The sequence below is a fragment of the Chaetura pelagica genome, unplaced genomic scaffold (assembly GCF_000747805.2).
Source record: "Chaetura pelagica isolate M959 unplaced genomic scaffold, ChaPel_1.0 scaffold1, whole genome shotgun sequence".
In the NCBI taxonomy this organism is placed as follows: Eukaryota; Metazoa; Chordata; class Aves; order Apodiformes; family Apodidae; genus Chaetura; species Chaetura pelagica.
The window spans coordinates 970,600-988,712 of NW_009951948.1; the positions used below are offsets into that span (position 1 = coordinate 970,600).

Here is an 18,113-nt window from a genome sequence, read left to right on the forward strand (position 1 = left end):
AACAAGAAATTACAATAATGCTTTAAACAATGGAAGGGGGAAAAGAGATGTATTATCTAGTTCAGATTCTGCTAATGCACCTTCATTACTGCTCTATCAGTTACAGCACCTTATATGTAATTTCCACTAATTTAAATGGAGGCCTTTACAGCTACTCCAGTTGGAAAAAATTGCACAGCCTGATCTAGGGCACCATCAGGCAATCAGAAAATGCAGATCAAAGCATGAATAATCTTAGTAGGATTTCAAGCACTTTGTACTTTAGAGGAGCTGTTTAAATTCATTTATAGCTCAATTAGTTTGCAATGTAAATTGCTGTTAAAATTACTTACTATTTGCTTTCAGGCAATATGAGCTACTCAGCTGCATGAGTCAATATTGATTTATATGAGTTGTGAGGTGTCTGCAAAAATACAGTTGGATTCTAGTCACACTGCTGTGAAACTAACTCAGTGGAATTATCAATTTGTAAATACACAGTTAAGGGCAAAATATTATTTTTAGAACATTAATGTTAAGAAAACTATATTTAGAACACCTGCAGATGTTAGTCCTTTAAATAATAAGGTAGAGAGCTAAGAGCTCTCTAATGCAGGTACTTCTTGTAATCATCTTGGTGTGATGATTGTACTATTTTATAGAGCAAAGAAATTCTGGAACAGGCTGCCCAGGGAGGAGGTTAAATCACCATCCCTGGAGGTGTTTAAAAGAGGTGCAGATGTGTTTCCTAGGAGCATGGTTTAAGGACTGGATTTGGTAGAGCTAGGTTATGGTTGGACTCGATGGTCTTAGAGGTCTTTTCCAACCAGAACAATTCTGTGATTACAAGAGATGATGTTTAGTGCCCTGAAACCTGTGTTCCTTTTGAGTGGTACCACAAAAATGCGTTGTCTATGTGTATGTGCTGCAGCACAAGCTGCATGAATGATGCTTTGTTTGCATTCAGAGGTTTGTTTTTGTATTGCACTTGGTCTGTTTTTGAGGGAGATAAAAGACAGTGTATTACCAGGGCTCCTTCTGCATCTACCCGAGTCCGGAGGATGGCAGCTTGCTGGACAGAGGGCAGCCCTGCATCCTGCAAGGGATACCACCAAACCACTCCATCCAAGTCCTCATCAGAGTTTATGTTGTGGCAGTAAGTACAGAGAATTTCCTTTAAACAACTTGGGTGTTACTTTTGAACTCAGTTTACCCCTAGTGTCTTCATAGTGAAGCTCCTGAAAATCTTCATCCATGTGATAGAATTTTTTTGGGTCATATTTCTGATACTGATTCACGTTGTAGAAATGGATGTTCACAGTAGAAAATATTACATACTCCTCACGATAAATCACAAGGCTAGAGAATCACTTCTTAAAAATGAAAAGGCTAGAGATATAACCAATGTAGTATGGAGAACCATGCAAATGCAGCCAGTTTAAATCAGCAGAGTTGTTTCAAAATGACACCCACATATAAACAAAACCTCAGTAAGGGGGAGATGGGAGCATACTTTCTGAGGCCTGTGAATTGCATGTAATCAAAGTGGTAGATGATGTGGATACGTTACAAGGTGGAGAAAGAGGTAGAAATACAGAGAACAAGATGACAAGAGAGTGCAATGTGAGAAGACATAGAAGGAATTAGTATTTCAGAGAAACAAGAAAGCTGCAGGTGATCTAAGAGGGAAGAATGGAATGCAAAGGGACAGTGACAAACAAAACAGAAGAGAAGAATAGAAAGAGATTGTTTCCTGAATATAAAAACCTGCAAGTCATCTCATAAATACAGTCTGAAGAGTTGTTTTATACCTTTCAATATTTTTGGGAAACTTTTCCAGAATCCTACATGACATGTGCAGCCTCAGCATTGCCTCTCCTCCTCATCAATTTTTCCATCTTAGTGGTGGGATAGCACTTAGAGCTGCTCCACCTTTGCAAACTCTGTCTTCTCCTCCAGATCATCTTTTCCAATAACCTGCAAAACTAAGTGCCAAATTTTATACGGCATGAGGCATTTCCAGAACACCCAGGGCTGAGAAGGAACCCCCCAGCCCTGTGTTGTGACCATGTTGCATTTAAGCAAGGTTCTTGAGGACATGGTCTTTCTTCCTAACAGGCGTTTAACCTCAGTCCAGCTGATCCAGATGGCAAGTCAGATCCCTACATTGTGCTGAGACTGGGCAACACAGAAATTAAAGACAGGGAAAACTACATCCCCAAGCAGCTAAACCCGATCTTTGGAAGGTCAGTAATGGGTTATTTTCTTATTCAGAGGTGATTTCTTCTTTGTCACTTGCCACCACTACTGCTGTTAGCACTGGAAAGTGTTTGTTATATGCTAATTTCTACCTTTTTGGAGATTTTGTAATTCTACAGGTTAAAATGTTGGGAATTGGTGTCACCCTGTGTGATTATAAATTATTTCATTTTCATACCAGTCAAAACACATCACAGAATGCCATCTGTGAGAGGTTTTGCAAAATGGTACATGAGAAGAAAAGAGGCAACAGATTATCTTACCCATGCAAATTAATGCAATTGTTAAGTTTATACTGCAATAAATATAAGCACAGTAAAGTGTGATTTCACAATCTTTGTTGCTATTTCAGGTTGAATAGAGTGCCAAATAATCTCATCATTTTAGTACTAGGACAAAAAAGATTTAGTTTTTTGAAGGCATACAGCCTTCTGAATGGGATAAGTTGTCAGTAAACATCAACCTGTGTATTATCAATGCATAATACTTATTTGTATTATTAATACTAATAGCTATGATTTTTTTGCCAGTAAGTTTCTCTGTTTAAGAAAGTTGAAAATGGTTTGAACTGGGATTCTGTAAAAACATTAAGCCAGAGAAACTATACTACATTGGGCTGAAAGCCTCCCAATATCCTGTCTGCAAAAGCACAGACTTAAAGAAAAAAGAACAAGGAGGAGAGACAAGAAGAGAGTGGTCCCTCCATCTCATGCCATCTCATTTTCTGGAATTTAAGCTCTTTCATAGCAGAGGTTGCAACTGAATCATCATTGTGACAACTCATAAAGCACGATCATTACAGATGCATATAGATGGAATGGGAACTTGCCACAACATTTTTTTAGACAGAGTTAGGAATGGTTTGTTCATTTGGATGGTCCTTGCCCTGCAGCCAGGGGTGACACTGGGGTGACTGGACCAGCAACCCTTTTGCAGCAGTAGCATCAGAGAGAGTAGCCACCTCTTGTCATCCTAGAAGGTCTGGTTGACATAGCACCACCGAACTCTAGCAATCCCACACTCTTCCCAAAGTTCTCTTTTCTCCAAAAAATGCTGTACTGTTGCTACAAAATTGACTTTGCCCACTTTGAGAAAAAGGGCAAAACTTGGTTTTCAGGAGCTGAAGCTCAGTTTTGCCTGTGCTTTGGAGAAATCTGGAGTCAGTGTTGTGCTGATGTGAGGATGTCCTGTCACATCTCTTTAAAAATAACTTACATTTTCATCTTCCCTAAACATCTCAATAATGATGATTCCTATCCCTGAAAAATGTACTGAGTGAAAATGGAGTTCTGACCTTTGCTTTTTTGAGACTTGTTTAAAGCTTTTGACTGATCATTTTCTTGAGTGCTCCCAAATTTCTATATTCAACCAGGAGCTTTTGGAACAAACCAGAAAAGACTCACATGTCCCTTTTGTGGGTTCTGAAAAGCATGTGAGAGCTCTTATATACAGCTTCATTAGCCTTGTAATTTGTCTATTTCCACCTCTGTTGGACTCAGGATAAATCATTGCAGATGACCAGTTCTGAACCATTGCTCCATCTACTGTAGGTAGGAACAACATAAAAACTACAGGGGGTGGTAGAGAAGTAAGAGAATTAAAATATTTTTGCATTATGTTTCCAGTATCTTCAGATATTTATTGAAAAAAGAAACCCTATGAAAAAAACTTCCAGTGCTTATTAGAAGAGACACTGTCCACACATTGTTTGCACAGTATTCATTAACTTTTAGGCTACAAAACCGATATGACTGAATGTAGGTCTCAATTTTTGCTGTAGATCATTTGAAATGCAAGCTACATTCCCCAAGGATTCCTTGCTCACAGTCCTGATCTACGACCATGACTTTGTGGGAACAGATGATCTCATAGGAGAGACTAAAATTGATTTGGAAAATCGTTTCTACAGCAGGCATCGAGCTACCTGTGGGCTACAGAGTCAATATGAAATGTAAGTACCTCTTCAGACAGCAACAGAGCACACAGTCAATGACTTGGCCTGTAGGAGAAATTCCAGATGTGGCTAAACATTATGCTTTCTCCAGCACACAAGTGTCACAGGAGGTGAATTAAAATTCACCAAAGAGTTTAGCAGTAGCTTTGGGGAGCTGCCAGAATCGGTAGGAAGAAGATATTCTAAAATTAACAACTCTGTTCAGCAGGTATTTTAGATAGTAAACACTGTATGCATAACATACCTGCTGGATAAACTGCTGTTGGACAGGCAAAAAGGGCAATGGAAAAAAGTCTCTCAGGGAAGTTATGATGGGGCTCTACTCTGCTCTCCAGTATTCAGCTGTGAGTGAAGGGACTGCAACAAGTCTGATGGGACTGTTGTGGCACTGGGGAGGGCAGGAGCAGAGCAGGGCTGTTGGCAGGGCCTCCTTGACAGAGGTGAGTCACAGGTGTTGAGTGCCTGGTCCCTGTCATACTGCTGCACACTTTGAGTTGTGGACAGAACATGTGGGCTTGAAGCCTTTAAGTAGAACATGGAATGAGGTCTCATGGTTTTCCTCTTGGGGAGCATGCCAATTTATCCAAGTGGTGGGTAAGGCTGCCTCAACTTCTCCTGTGTTCTAAGAGAAAAGAACCCAGGACCTCAGCAGACACAGAGGGTGTGTCAAGTAAGAAGTAGTGCTGGACAATTAAAAGGAAAAGTTTGACTGAGCAGATGTGAGGGCGACTGAATGCAAAGTGAACCTTTGTATGGGAAGTTCCAATCTATGATGCACTTTGCTGAAGGAAAAACTCCCCCATTTCTCTTCACTCTCTGTTCCCTCCTTGCAGAGAAGGGTACAATGCATGGCGAGATGCAACCAAGCCAAGTGAGATCCTCACTAAGCTGTGCAAGGACTATAGAATAAGTGGACCCTTCATGCGGCCAGGGGAGATACAAGTAGGAACAAAAGTCTTCAAGGGACAGACAGTCTTCACAGAAGATGAGAATGGTAATGAAGTAGTTCATCATTCTTTGACTGCATTGTAGCAGGACCAAGAGCCTGCCCAAGCAGTCAATGGGGCCCCTTTGTGCCATGCACTCTAAAGTCAGATTACTGGAACAAGTCTCTGCTTTGAAATACTTCAGTAACTGTGGTGATGAGTCATAGAACCATAAAATCATTTATATTGGAAAAGACCTTTAAGATCATCAAGACCAATTGTTAAGCTAGCACTGCCAAGTTCACCACTAAGCACCACATCTACAGGTCTGTTTAATATCAAGGATGGTGACTCAACCACTTCCCTGGGCAGCCTGTTCCAGTGCCTGGCAACTCTTTTGGGGAAGAAATTCTTCCTAGTATCCAATCTAAACCTCTCCTGGTGCAACTTGAGTTCATTTCCTCTTCTCTTATTGCTTGTTACTTGCGAGAAAAGACTGAACCAAACCTTTCTACAACCTCCTTTCAGGTAGATGTAGATAGCAGTGAGTTCTCCCCTCAGCCTCCTCTTCTCCAAACTAAACAATCCTAGTTCCCTCAGCCTCTCCTCACAGGACTTGTTCTCTAAACCCTTCTCCAGCCTCGTTGCGTGAGGGACCCAAAACTCAACACAGTATTTGAGATGCAGCCTCACTAGTGCAGAGTACAGGAGGATAATGACTTCTCCACTGCTGCTGGCCACACTGTTATATGAAAGACATCACACCTTAAACACATGTTGCTACACAAGAGGAAACCAGGACTCATCACCACAGGATCATCCTTCCTCATTCTCTGATTTTTTAGAGAATTTAACTAGGTATTATTTAATACCTACTGTTTAAATCCCAACCAAACTTTTTGTCACCCACCAGCAACTCAGAGATAGCAACACCTGTAGGAAAAGTGATGACAGTTTGGTAACACAAAGAAGTCTGAAATTACTTCCCACTTGGGTACTTCTCTCCTATTCTAGGAGGTATTCTTCTTCAGAAGTCTGAATTCCTTTTGTGTGAAGACTACAGTAAAAGAGAGGAAAAGAAGCTCAAGAGCTCAAAAAGCATTCTTTGCTTTCCATATCTTCCCTACTTTCAATATTAACACTGATCCTTCCTGGAGGTGCCATTCTCTGGGACCTCTTCCTCCAGAGGCCAAGCTGAGCTTGTAAGGAGCTGACATGTTCTTTTTCTTCATGCAATTCAACCTCTTCTCTTGAGGTGAGATTTAGTTTCCCAGGAGGGTCTTTCCTGTTCCCATCACAAGGCAAAATAAAGTGTAGGTATAGCTACTAGTGCCTACTTACTATCAACTCCATCAAAATCCAAGTCTCCTCGTCTTTCATGAACTATAAGAAAGCTTCACATTTGCAATTATCTGGAAAAAAAAGAAAAAAGAAAAAAAAAGAAGAAAAAAAGAAGAAAAAAAAAAAGAGTATTTCACAGGTTTATCTCATCTTCCTGTTAGAAAATGCTGTGTAATAGTGAAACAATTTGCTGTCTTTTATGGATAAACTGCCTCCTAAGTGCTAATCTTCTAGTTACCCCAAGGGGTAACCTTATTTCCAAGAATTAAATACATTTCAAGACACTTCTTTACTTAGCTAGGATACGTAAAACCTTCATTTTAACTCAGACAAAATTTCAGTTAGCTTAATTAATTAAATTAATTAATTATGGAACGTACTACTAAGGGGTTGAACATTATGATTCATCTCTCTATGTTCTTTTTGTTTTACTCTTTCCTGTAGAGGAGCCAGTTGAATCGTATGAACATCTTTCCTTAAAGGTTTTACGTGCTTGGGAAGAAATCCCTGGAGCTGGATACAAACTGGTCCCAGAGCACATTGAGACTCGGCCTCTCTACCATAAGGATAAGCCAGGCATCGAGCAGGTAGAGCAGCTCAGAGGTGGTGATGATAGACCCAGGAGCAGTTTTATTTTCCTCCAGTTATTGTGGTTTCTATTTGTATCTGCGAACTTGCAGAGACAGGAGCCAAGTGTTGCACCACACATGAGACTTTGCACAGTATCAAGCTGAAAATTATCACACATGGATGTATACAGCCAGTTACCTCAGTACACAGTATTCACAGAGGTGTAGCTACATATTTTTATTCTTTTAAATGTTTTCTTTTATTAATGAGCACAAACCCTGCTTGTATTTAGATTTTGGTTCTTTTTCTTTTCCATTCACCATGTACTATTTTTATATGGACTTTACCTTGAAGTCACCAATATTTGAGCTCAATTCCAACTTCAGCAGATTTCTGAGAGACTGATAAAATGGGTATGAAAAAAATATATTCTATAGTAAGTTTATAGATGAAATCATAGTTACAGTGTGATGAGCTGTTTGGTACTTATAGAGGAAGAGGTGGTTTGGGACATCAGAATTACCTGTAAAGTCTTTTAAAGTCTCTCTGAAAGAGGGTTACTGAAATGTTTGCCTCTTTGTTTTCAAGGGTCGTGTACAGATGTGGGTTGACATGTTTCCTAAAGATATGCCTCTGCCAGGACCCCCAGTGGACATCTCACCAAGAAAACCCAAAGGGTAATACTCCATGCTTCCCTCTCAGCAGAGGGGCATAAGTCTTCAGAGACTGAGTCTTAAGTGTTTGGAAAGAACTACAGAAGGAACAAACTTCTGTGAAAGAATTATAAGAAGAACAAACTTCTTTGACCCTGAGAAAAAGTTTCATAGGTTCACATGACTTCAAGTCAAAATAGAGCATCTACTTTGGTCTCCTTCATTAAGCAATTCAGAGAACTCTTGGTGATTTTTTATCAAGGGCTATCCCACACCTCCTTTAGAAAGGAATCCTTTTTTCATATAGAGATTACAGATTGGCTAGAGGCAAGAGTCTCAATAATTCTGATGTTATCATCCACTTGTTGAGCTGAAGGAAGTAATTCTGGTTTTGCAACCTCTTTCAGCTGGATAACTGACTTGACCCTGGTTGAGATCTTTAATTTGATGCAGTTGTATTAAACTTACTGGATTTCCAGCACTTCTTTAAAGCATAAGATCAAGAAACATATAAAGCAGCTACAGATCAAAAAGTCTGGAATAACCTTCCCCCAAATTTCACAAAGATAATTATGCTACTCTAGATACACTACACACAGCTCTTCAAGCTAATTTAATGTTTGTAAAGGAGTCACAAAAAAGAGTGACAGAGATCTTAGTCCATCCTGTATCAGCTTTATTGTAATATTTTAGCAAGGCCTTTCCTAAGATTTTTATGTCTGAAACAGCAGCTGCTACTATTCCTGTATTATTTATGTTTGAACAAGAAACAATGTAATCAAAACTCGTTTATTTTTCCTTTCATGATACAAAAGCCAAAATCTGACAAAAATAAGTATGTAAAAATTACTTTGTCTAGACCAAAAATAAAGCTTCTTAACAACAAGCATATTCCAATCCAAATAGATATAAAGCCAATCTTACCCAAAACATCAAATTGTTGCTGCCATTTCTGTGGCCTACAAAAGCAGGACACATTTTTGTCAAATGATTATGAGAAAGGAAGTAAACGTGCAAACATAAGTTAGACATTTTGCTGAGAAATTAGTATTTCCAAAACAAATCCCAAGCAGCAACACAGGATCCAGGCTCCATAAGACTTCAAACACTTTTTGAAAACATTTTTTGTTGATGTTCTTGGACTGAACAAGGCTCTGGTGGAGGATTGTAGATGAAAGTTTCTTTGGCTCCTGCAGAGGCTTGGTTTTCATGATTAACATCTCAAGAGCTCCATGACCAAGGGTATCTGGTAATTCCTGGGGCAGTCTAACACCTGAGACTATTTCCAAGAAAACATGTAATATCAGAAAAATCCTATGTTGGTGTTCTGAAGCAGGGGTGTGGGGTTTCTTTTAGTTGGTGGTTCATGCAATGAATCAAGGCATACCTAAATTTTGAGTATAAGTTTTTTTATGTGATCTACAACATCTGTATTTCAATTCAAGATTCTAGAGCTTTGGATGGCCACCATAAATGTAAGCAGATAGGAAATGGAAAGGATGGGAAAGCTTTAATTCTTTTTACTGTTGCTTATAAAAATGATTGCACTAGCTTAAATGAAAGTATCTCTAAATATCTCTAAACAGTGCTTCTCTTCCCTTTAATGCAGTGGTTTGCACCAAATACAATGTTTTTAGGCTTTTCTTCTGAAAAGCACCTCCCAGGGAGCTCTGGTTTTTATCAGCAAGCTGCTCACTGTTTTAGAGACTGCTCTGATGATGTTGTTCAGAACAACTTTGCCTTATTTCAATGTAACATTTTTGTGAAAAGAGTTGAAAAGGAACAGGCACATTAAAAGCAAGGAATTTTCCACCTGCCTGAAACTGGCAGCCACCCCACTGTCATCTGGTGTGTTCCTGGCTGAGAGGAGCCACCATCTCCACTCTATCATGAGACTCTTGTAGACACAAGTCTGAGGTTGATGCTATTTTAAGAGTTTTGCACAAAACAAACATCTCTCACTTTATAAAAGCATGATTTGATAGGGATTTATACTACTGTCTGACCAGAACAGGAGTATAGACAGGCCAACTTTCTTCTCTTTTTCAGCTATGAACTGAGGGTAACAATCTGGAACACAGAGGATGTAATTCTAGAAGATGAAAATATCTTTACAGGGCAAAAATCCAGTGATATCTACGTAAAAGGGTAAGTTCTTCAGGACTTGTCATCAAAAGAACATATAATAATTCATTCAAAAAACAGACATCAAAAATAGAAGTGTGAGAATATTCAATAACCTGTTTCTGTGACCTTGGCACTTTGCTCTAAATGCCTGCCTAAATTACTCATCTATCTTGAATACTGCTTTTTTTTTTTTTTTTTTTTTTTTTTTTTTTTTTTTTTAAATGTTATTTCCTCTTCAAATCAAGTCACTGGAAAGTGGCACTAGTCACTAATTTCCTCTTGGACAGAGGTGACACAAGAAGAGAACCAAGCCCACAATTTAGCAAACAGAGATCAAACACTTATAGAACTTGAACTGGAAAAGCTTGCACAGATGCAGAGAGATTTGACATAATCAGAGAAAAAGGAATTATGACCACATTAGAAATAAGAAATCCAGTGTTTTCCTGGCTAATAATTTGTAACCTCTTGTGGGGAGCATGTGTGGGAGAGTGGCCACGCTTGGGAGAACTTCACAGGGGCACTTTCTGCTCTCCAAGGAAAGCAGAAAATAACTTTTTACTTCTGTGCCTTAATGCTGAAGACACAAATCTCATTGTTTAGACAGTGCATGTGGCACTGGATCTCTCACCAGGCAGGGATTTGCACTGGGGGAAATGTGGTGCTTGGGGTTGTTACTTTTTGAAATAGTGGAGCTTGCAGGGGCAAAGCCACTCTTTAGTGCAAAAATGCTAATCCTTACTCAAGCTGTGATAAATCGTCTTCTGAGCTGGAACATGCCATACCTCAGTGGAGCTCTTCAGAAGAGAAGGTTATGTTTAGAAAAGCATTGTTCTTTTGTGTAGCGTAGCACTGCACATCAGATGTTGTGCACACTGTAGCAGAAACCAAGAGGAAATGGCAAGAAAGAAAGAGACTTCTCCAGCCATACCTATGCCATATTTATACCCCCAAAGAAGCACTTGCAAACAATTTAGACTCTAATACTGGGCACTGAAATCAGTCTTGGGACATTGACACAGAAGTTTAGTGTGGCACAACAAAAATACAGGGGAATTGGTGGGCACATGACTGGTGCTGTCTTTGCCTGTCCCAGAGAAGGCAGATGTCTTGGCCAAGAGCAAATGGCCAATTGGTATTTTGGGGTCTGATGAAAATTATGTTCTCACTCTCAGCTTTTGATCATCACTGGCCATTGCTGCAGCCTGTGCCATGGCTGGGAGGTGGCTGAGATCCCCAAGCCAGGGCTGGTGCAACATCTCACAGTCCTGAGTGGTGTGTTACCTCCTGCTGAGTAGGTAGGAATTAGTAAATGGCCATGCCTGTAACCAAGTAATGACAACCACAATTCCAGCTCCCCTGATGACAGCAGTGCTTTCTGCTATGTGCTTGCCATAGGTGGATAAAGGGCCTGGAAGAGGACAAGCAGGAGACAGATGTCCATTACAACTCCTTGACAGGGGAGGGCAACTTCAACTGGCGCTTTGTATTCCCATTCCACTATCTCCCAGCAGAGAAACAAATAGTGGTTAGTAAAAGAGAAAACATATTTTCCTTGGAAAAGACAGAGCGTAAAATACCTGCTGAGCTGGTGCTTCAGGTGTGGGACTTTGAAAGACTCTCTTCAGATGATTTCTTGGGTAAGTATGCAATGGATCTGTCTGAATTTCACCTGAGGTCTCACCTGATTGGCACTTTATAGAGATATGTACAAAGCAGTGTCTGTGACCAAACATTTGCTTGTCTTTGAAGCACCACAGTGCAAACATACACGTCTTGGAGAGGGAATAATTAGGAACTCAGATGAGACAATGCCAGGGCAATACTAAGACTAAGACTGACAGTACAGAGATCCCCAGCTCTGAAGCTTGGGCCCAAGCTGCTGCATTGCTCCATGTCTCTCATCTGGAAGCTGCTGCTTGAATGCCTGTATGTCTGGTGTCTTGAGTGCTGTCACATTACTTCTCCTTCTAGGTACTCTTGAATTGAACATGAATGGATTTCCTCGAGCAGCAAAGACAGCCAAGAGCTGTGACCTAGACACAATTGTGGCAGCAAGTGAAGAAAACAAGATCTCCATCTTTCAGCAGAAGCGTGTCAGAGGCTGGTGGCCTTTCATAAAGGCTGGGGAGCTCACGGTAGGCAGCTCACTACAGATGAACAGCTTTTCTATGGAACTCATATGCTTTGCTGAGATCCTGAGGCAGACAGATGGTAACTTAGGATACAGCATCTGAAGAAAAACCACCACTGGCAATCCATAGGACTCCTCCAAATGTTGTTCCCTATAGATTTGGTTCAGATAATCCCAGGAAACCAGAGCACTTTGTACTTTTTCTTTCCTTTCTTCCACTGTTCATCTCCAAACACCCTGGATGAGTAGAGTGGAAAATCAGCTGTTTCCAGCCAACATTATGCCAGTAGAGCAATCTCACCTGCTTATTGATTTCTCTACTATTTATTTCTCACTTCAGCCAGAACAAAGGAACTGATTTTAGTGTCTACCATTACTCTCCTTGCTAGTGACACATCTCAAGCAGAAAGAGCACAATCCCATCTTCTTGTTGAAGTATGCTCAAGAAATCCATATTTTTTAGGTTTAGTGGCAGAACACCATTGGTATAAAAGAATGCAAAGGACATCAATATCTTTCTCCAAACTGTACAGGACTTGTCATATTAGAATTATTCTCCTAACAGTAATATAAATGCTGCCCCACAAATTTCCATCCACCCAAAGCCTCTAGTGTAACACAGCTTGCAGCAGGGTGTAAATCTCACTGACATTTATCTCTGGGTTTTTGCTGTAGCTTCTCTTCATAGGTGTTGTAGTGCTTTCTGTGTATAATCTGGAGCTACACTAAAATTCTAAGCGTTTACCACAACTTCCCCACTTCTCTGTCTTGAAGGCTCCTTTGTACTGCTATAGCAGTATCGGGATCTTCAGTGTAAATGAAAGATGGGTCTGATTCTCTGTTTCCTAGGTGGAGTGAATGTATCTAGGCATGAAGTACAACCCAAGAATTAACTCTACACATGGTCTTTGGGGCATGTGTACATGAAACAGAGTGTGAAGCAGAGCTGTGTATGCTAGGGAAGAAAAACTCAAGCTAATGGGCTCACATGGTCACAGAGCACTTTGGGAATTTGGTCCAGATCCCAAGCATCCCTGCAGCTCAGTTCTGAGATGAATGTGGTTGAAGTCTTTTTAGATGCATCCAGATCTCTGTGGGGACTACAAAATGCCTTCCTGTAGCATAGCCCTCTACAAATTAACCTGCCTTGGTCCTTTTTTATGAAGTCTCTCTCCCTCTCTAGACTTCCCTTGATTCTCCTAAAGGTTTTCCTAAGCCTCACCCATCCTTCATACTTCTGTCCATTCCAGCAAGAAGGATGTTTAAATAAGAAGTGCCATATTCACATTCATTGCCTTCTTCAGATTAAGGTGGCTGTCTACTTCCCATGGGTTTAGTGAATGGGCTCCACTCCCAAACCCCTGCTTTACCTCAGTTTTCCTAATTCTGCTACAATTGCTTCCCTTTTTCCCACTTCACTTTTCTCTCTTGATCCCCTTGTCTTCCACATTGCCCTCTTTAATCTGCTTTCTTCTTACATTCCAGTTCTGTGCTGAATCCCAGTCACTGGCCATAGATTAACAATTCAGCTTTGATATCCACAGTTAGGTTTTGATATCCACAAAGGTAGGCAATAGGAAATTAACAAATACATTTTTAAAATCTCAGTTTTTCATCCATCACAGATTTTATGAAGCTGATTTTATTTACCCACTCTTAATTGTAACTGAAATCTTTAAATCTTTTAAATCCTTTTTTTTTTTTTTTCCTTTGGCCTAATAAAATTTTCCTTGGCCACAATTAAATTGTGGGGATAGTACTGAAGAACATACCTGGATGAACAGGGAAAAGAAATCTCTGTAATCTCACACAGGCAGAAATATGAACAGATTTGTTGCTGTGACTGCAAGGGAAAAAAACAAAAACAAAAACAAACCAAACAAAAAAACCACACACACACAAAAAAAACCCAAACAAACAAACAAAAACACAACAAGAACAAACCAGCCTGTATTTAGGAAGCTTTAACTTTCACAGCAGAAGTCACAGTTCATACCAAGAGTCCAAATGACTCAAGTTACATATTTCTACTGCAAGGTGTAACAGACAGAGTCTTTATAAGTGCCAATATTTTATTGGTTACCCAAGAAGTTTCAGTGGCTTGCCACAATGAAAACAAGAATTACAACAGCAGTTATGCTGCATCGTGACTTTTCTGAATTCTAGAAGTTACCAGTAAGTTGGTGCTGAACAAAACTGTCCTTCTGTCACAGCTCTGCGTGTTGTGCTCTGCCATCCATGAAGAAAATTGACTCTGAACCCATGTGCCAGAACACTGTTCTTTTAGCCTGAGCAGAACTAAAGACTTTGTATTTTCTGCAGAAATGCCTCATTTCTAAACATCTTCCTTTTGTGAGGCGGAGACTCCCTAGTTCAACAGCTCCAGAAGTTGTGACTGGTTGAGTTTCCCCCCCTTGGTGGACTACACCTTGTCCATGTCAGCAGTGCAGCTTCCATCTCAGTCATTCAGCTCTGCCAGGTGATGTGATAGATAGAAGACAGTTCTGAGATGAATTATGCCATAATTTAAGTAGCAGAAAATGTATTTCTGTGTCTGGAAGAAAACATCCTACTAGTCTTTCCTCATAGTCCTTGAACATAACCAGGAATTTGGTTTTCCTTTGTACTTTTTTTTAACTGCAAAGACTTTATCTTATTTTCTTTAATCAATTTCCTTCACCCTCAGTTGGTTCCATAATTTATCCACGAGCAGAATCTTGCTGTAATTTAGTGATAATAACCCAGGATTGAATGCTTATGTATAAACTCTCTGATCCAGGGCAAGGTGGAAGCTGAGTTTCATTTGGTGACAGCAGAAGAAGCTGAGAAGAATCCAGTAGGCAAAGCTCGAAAGGAGCCTGAGCCCTTGGAAAAACCCAAGTGAGTAGAAGCATTAAACTCATTAAACAAGCTGGGGCAGAGGCTTCAGGCAGGAGGTTCTTCCTCTGCACAAACAAAGGGACCACAACTAACCAGGCTGGTTGCACACATTTTAAAGTTAGGCAAAATAAATCCTGAGGTTACTACAGCAGTATCAGCATATGGATGATAAGTACATTAGATGCCCACTTACTGAAGATAAAATAAGGACTAAGGAGAATCTCTGTCCTTTATTGGATGCAGGGGGAAACATATTGACAAAGGAAGAGGAAAGGCTGAGGTGCTAAATTGCTTCTTTGCCTCAGCCTTTAGTAGTCAAACTGGTTGTTCTTTAGACACCCAGATCCCAGAGGTGGGGTAAAATGAGACATTTGCAATCCAAGAGGAAATGGTTAATGATCTGCTACACCACCTAAACATCCATAAGTCTATAGGGCAGGATGAGTTGCACCCAAGAGCTCCAAAGGAGTTGGCGGATGAACTTGCCAAGTCTATTTCCATAATTTCCCAGCACTCCTGGCTAACTGGGGAGGTCCTGGGGGACTGGAGGGTAGCAAATGTGGTACCTATCCACAGGAAAGGCTGAAAGGAGGATCCAGGGAACTACAGAGCTGTCTGTCTGACCTCAGTGCCAGGAAAGGTCATGGGCAGATCATCTCGAGTGCTATTATGCACCATACACAGAACAACCAGGTGATCAGGTCCAGTCAGAGGAAAGTTCTGCTTGATGAACCTGAACTCTTGATATGACAAGATGACCTGCCTGGTTGATGAGGGAAAGGCTGTGGATGTTGTCTACCTGGACTTCCATAAGGCCTTTGACACTGTTTCCCACATCATTCTGATGACAAAACTGGCTGCTCATGGCTTAGACAGGTGTCCCTCTGCTGAGTAAAACACTGGCTGGACAGCCAGACCCAGAGAGCAGTTTTCAGATTGTTGTGTATAATTAAGGTTTTTTAATTAAGAAAAAAACCCCATCAAAACCAAAGTTATCTTCTATCACCTACTAGACATTAGCAGAGTCTTTAATGAACCAGAGCAAATGTGGACAAAGATTAAATATCTAGGAAATAAAGAGAAACATGCAAATGAGAAATAAGGTGCAGTGAGTGTAATTTCCTGCAGGCCAAAGCACCATGAAGTTATCCATCTCTTAATCTCTGCTGGTCAAGGCAGGATGCTTTTCTAGATGCACTCTGTTATAACAAATATACTGCTATAAATGGTACCAGATTCTATTTCCTATGTTGCAAAGAAAACAAATTCAATGAGCAACAGTCTGTTTTTACCCCCTGTTTTTAAAGGTTACAAAAATCCCAGAAGAATTTGGAATGTGCAGACTAATGGTTTTGTTACTTGAGTTTTTGACTCAGTAATATTTCTCCTTTAGTGTATTCATTTTTTAAGACTCCCTTTTAACCTGAAGGGCTTATTTGTTGATTTGTTTCTGAGTAATTTCTGCCTCAGCATAAAATACAGTCTTTAATTAAAATATATTTAGTTGGCCTTTTAGTTTATAGACTTTCTGTCATGTTGGCATTCACTTCCACATGCCGAATTCTCCAGATGACTAAGACATTGCTTAAATTCCTTCAATGGCTTTCTGGAATGAGACATGGCCGTTCCTTTTTGTGACCCTCAGTCTCACCTTCATCCTCCTTACTGCTGCTCTACCTGCACAGTTACAGTGATAATGGGTGAAAAAGACAACCTGCACCCAGTTCTGCTGCCATTAGTGTTGCTCCACCCCACCCCACTCCTCAGGTCATCCCGTCATGCAAAGTTGCCTCAGCCCACCACAGGGGTAGGGGCTGTTGAAGTCAGAGGCATAGTGACCTCCTAAGGTGGGTGGCACATCAGAGGAGGGACCACACCAACATGTTTCCCAAGGCAAACACTGTTTTCCCCTTTGTGTGTAGCCAGCTTTGTCATAGAGTCTTTCCTGGTTCTGGAGACAGTATCTCATAGGGCAACATTTGGAAAAAAATTATGATTTCAAACTGCAGACAGTTGCCATCAGGAGAAGGTGACTCTTCTCAACCCAGCCAAACTACCCAGATTTTGGGGTTCATCTCATGTCCTGTTTTTTAGGAGGCCTGTTTTCAAACTCCTGAAAATATACCCTTTTGGGCCATATGTTGGGCCTGAGCTGGCTCTGCTTGTTATGGCACCATGGCTGTCACCAAGCAATTAGATTTTTCGGTAGTGGCTCATTATTTCTTTTGCAATACTTAATTCCATGCAATGGTTACAAGGGTTTTGTACTTGAGTTCAAGACATCTGCATTTTTTCTTTAGGATTTATCACAACCTTGTCCACAATTTTGAACCCCATATTTTGTCTTTAATTAGAGTAGTGATGAAGTATCAACTAAAATTTTATTCCCAGTGGTGTGTGGAACTTGGGCTTGGGGTGGATGGAAGAAGAATTATCCTATAGTACATGAAACTCATGGAAGTTCCCTCTAAACTCTTTAGTCAGCTCCCAGGAGTTAACAGTCCTTTTTAGACTCAAACATGCATTTTCACAGCAGGGTACATTTGGAAATAGCTGGATCTGCATATGTAAAAAGCTTTTTCACTTTTTTTTTTTTATTTCTCATTTAGCCGACCAGACACATCCTTTTCTTGGTTTGTAAACCCTTTCAAGTGTTTGTATCACTTGATCTGGAGAAATTACAAGAAGTACATCATCATCGGCATAGTTCTGCTTCTTCTCATTGTCTTCTTGGTGCTCTTCATCTACACGCTGCCAGGTGCAATCAGTAATAGGATAGTTGGAAGATAAGCATAGGTTATGGTCCTCATTGTAACCAATTACATACTCAGTTAAAAATAAAAGTCAAGAATACAGAGTTAACGAACCTGAAACACATTTCATTCCTTTTAAGAAGAAAACATAAATATTTGTATCAGAAACTGAAGCTCTCTTGGAGCATTTTAACATCTTTGACTGCTTATTCAGTCCCATCTTTAATGTACCTTATCATTAACACGTTGCTGACGTTTAGTGACAATGGAAGTTTGATTATGCATCTAAAACTGCTTTTGAAAGTAAATTCCTTAATGCTATGCAGAAACAGATTTGTCAGTCGAGTATTTATTAATACAGAAAAATGATTAAATATTAAGAGCAAAGTCTCTACACAGACAGAAACGTATAGTTCAGTCTGCATACTTTTGTAATAATTATTTGAACTGTTTTTGAGCATCCTATAATGGCACAATTGTTCTGAGATAAAGGTTTTATTTTAAAAAAAAGAAGTAAGGTTAAATTGTGTCACTTGG

General features: G+C 40.1%; 1 protein-coding gene across 1 annotated transcript in view; it reads left to right on the forward strand.

Annotated features, from left to right (window-relative positions):
- The window catches only part of FER1L6 (fer-1-like family member 6), a 60,603-nt gene extending 42,953 nt beyond the window's left edge, over nt 1-17,650 (forward strand). The window contains exons 30-40 of the mRNA XM_009997697.1: nt 1,010-1,135; nt 2,098-2,225; nt 4,019-4,189; nt 5,026-5,186; nt 6,904-7,046; nt 7,618-7,706; nt 9,732-9,830; nt 11,208-11,449; nt 11,784-11,947; nt 14,723-14,823; nt 17,433-17,650. Of these exons, the coding sequence (XP_009995999.1) occupies nt 1,010-1,135; nt 2,098-2,225; nt 4,019-4,189; nt 5,026-5,186; nt 6,904-7,046; nt 7,618-7,706; nt 9,732-9,830; nt 11,208-11,449; nt 11,784-11,947; nt 14,723-14,823; nt 17,433-17,613 (1,605 nt within the window). The 3' untranslated portion in view covers nt 17,614-17,650. The remainder of the gene's footprint in view (nt 1-1,009; nt 1,136-2,097; nt 2,226-4,018; nt 4,190-5,025; nt 5,187-6,903; nt 7,047-7,617; nt 7,707-9,731; nt 9,831-11,207; nt 11,450-11,783; nt 11,948-14,722; nt 14,824-17,432) is intronic.
- Nucleotides 17,651-18,113: the final 463 nt, after the last annotated feature.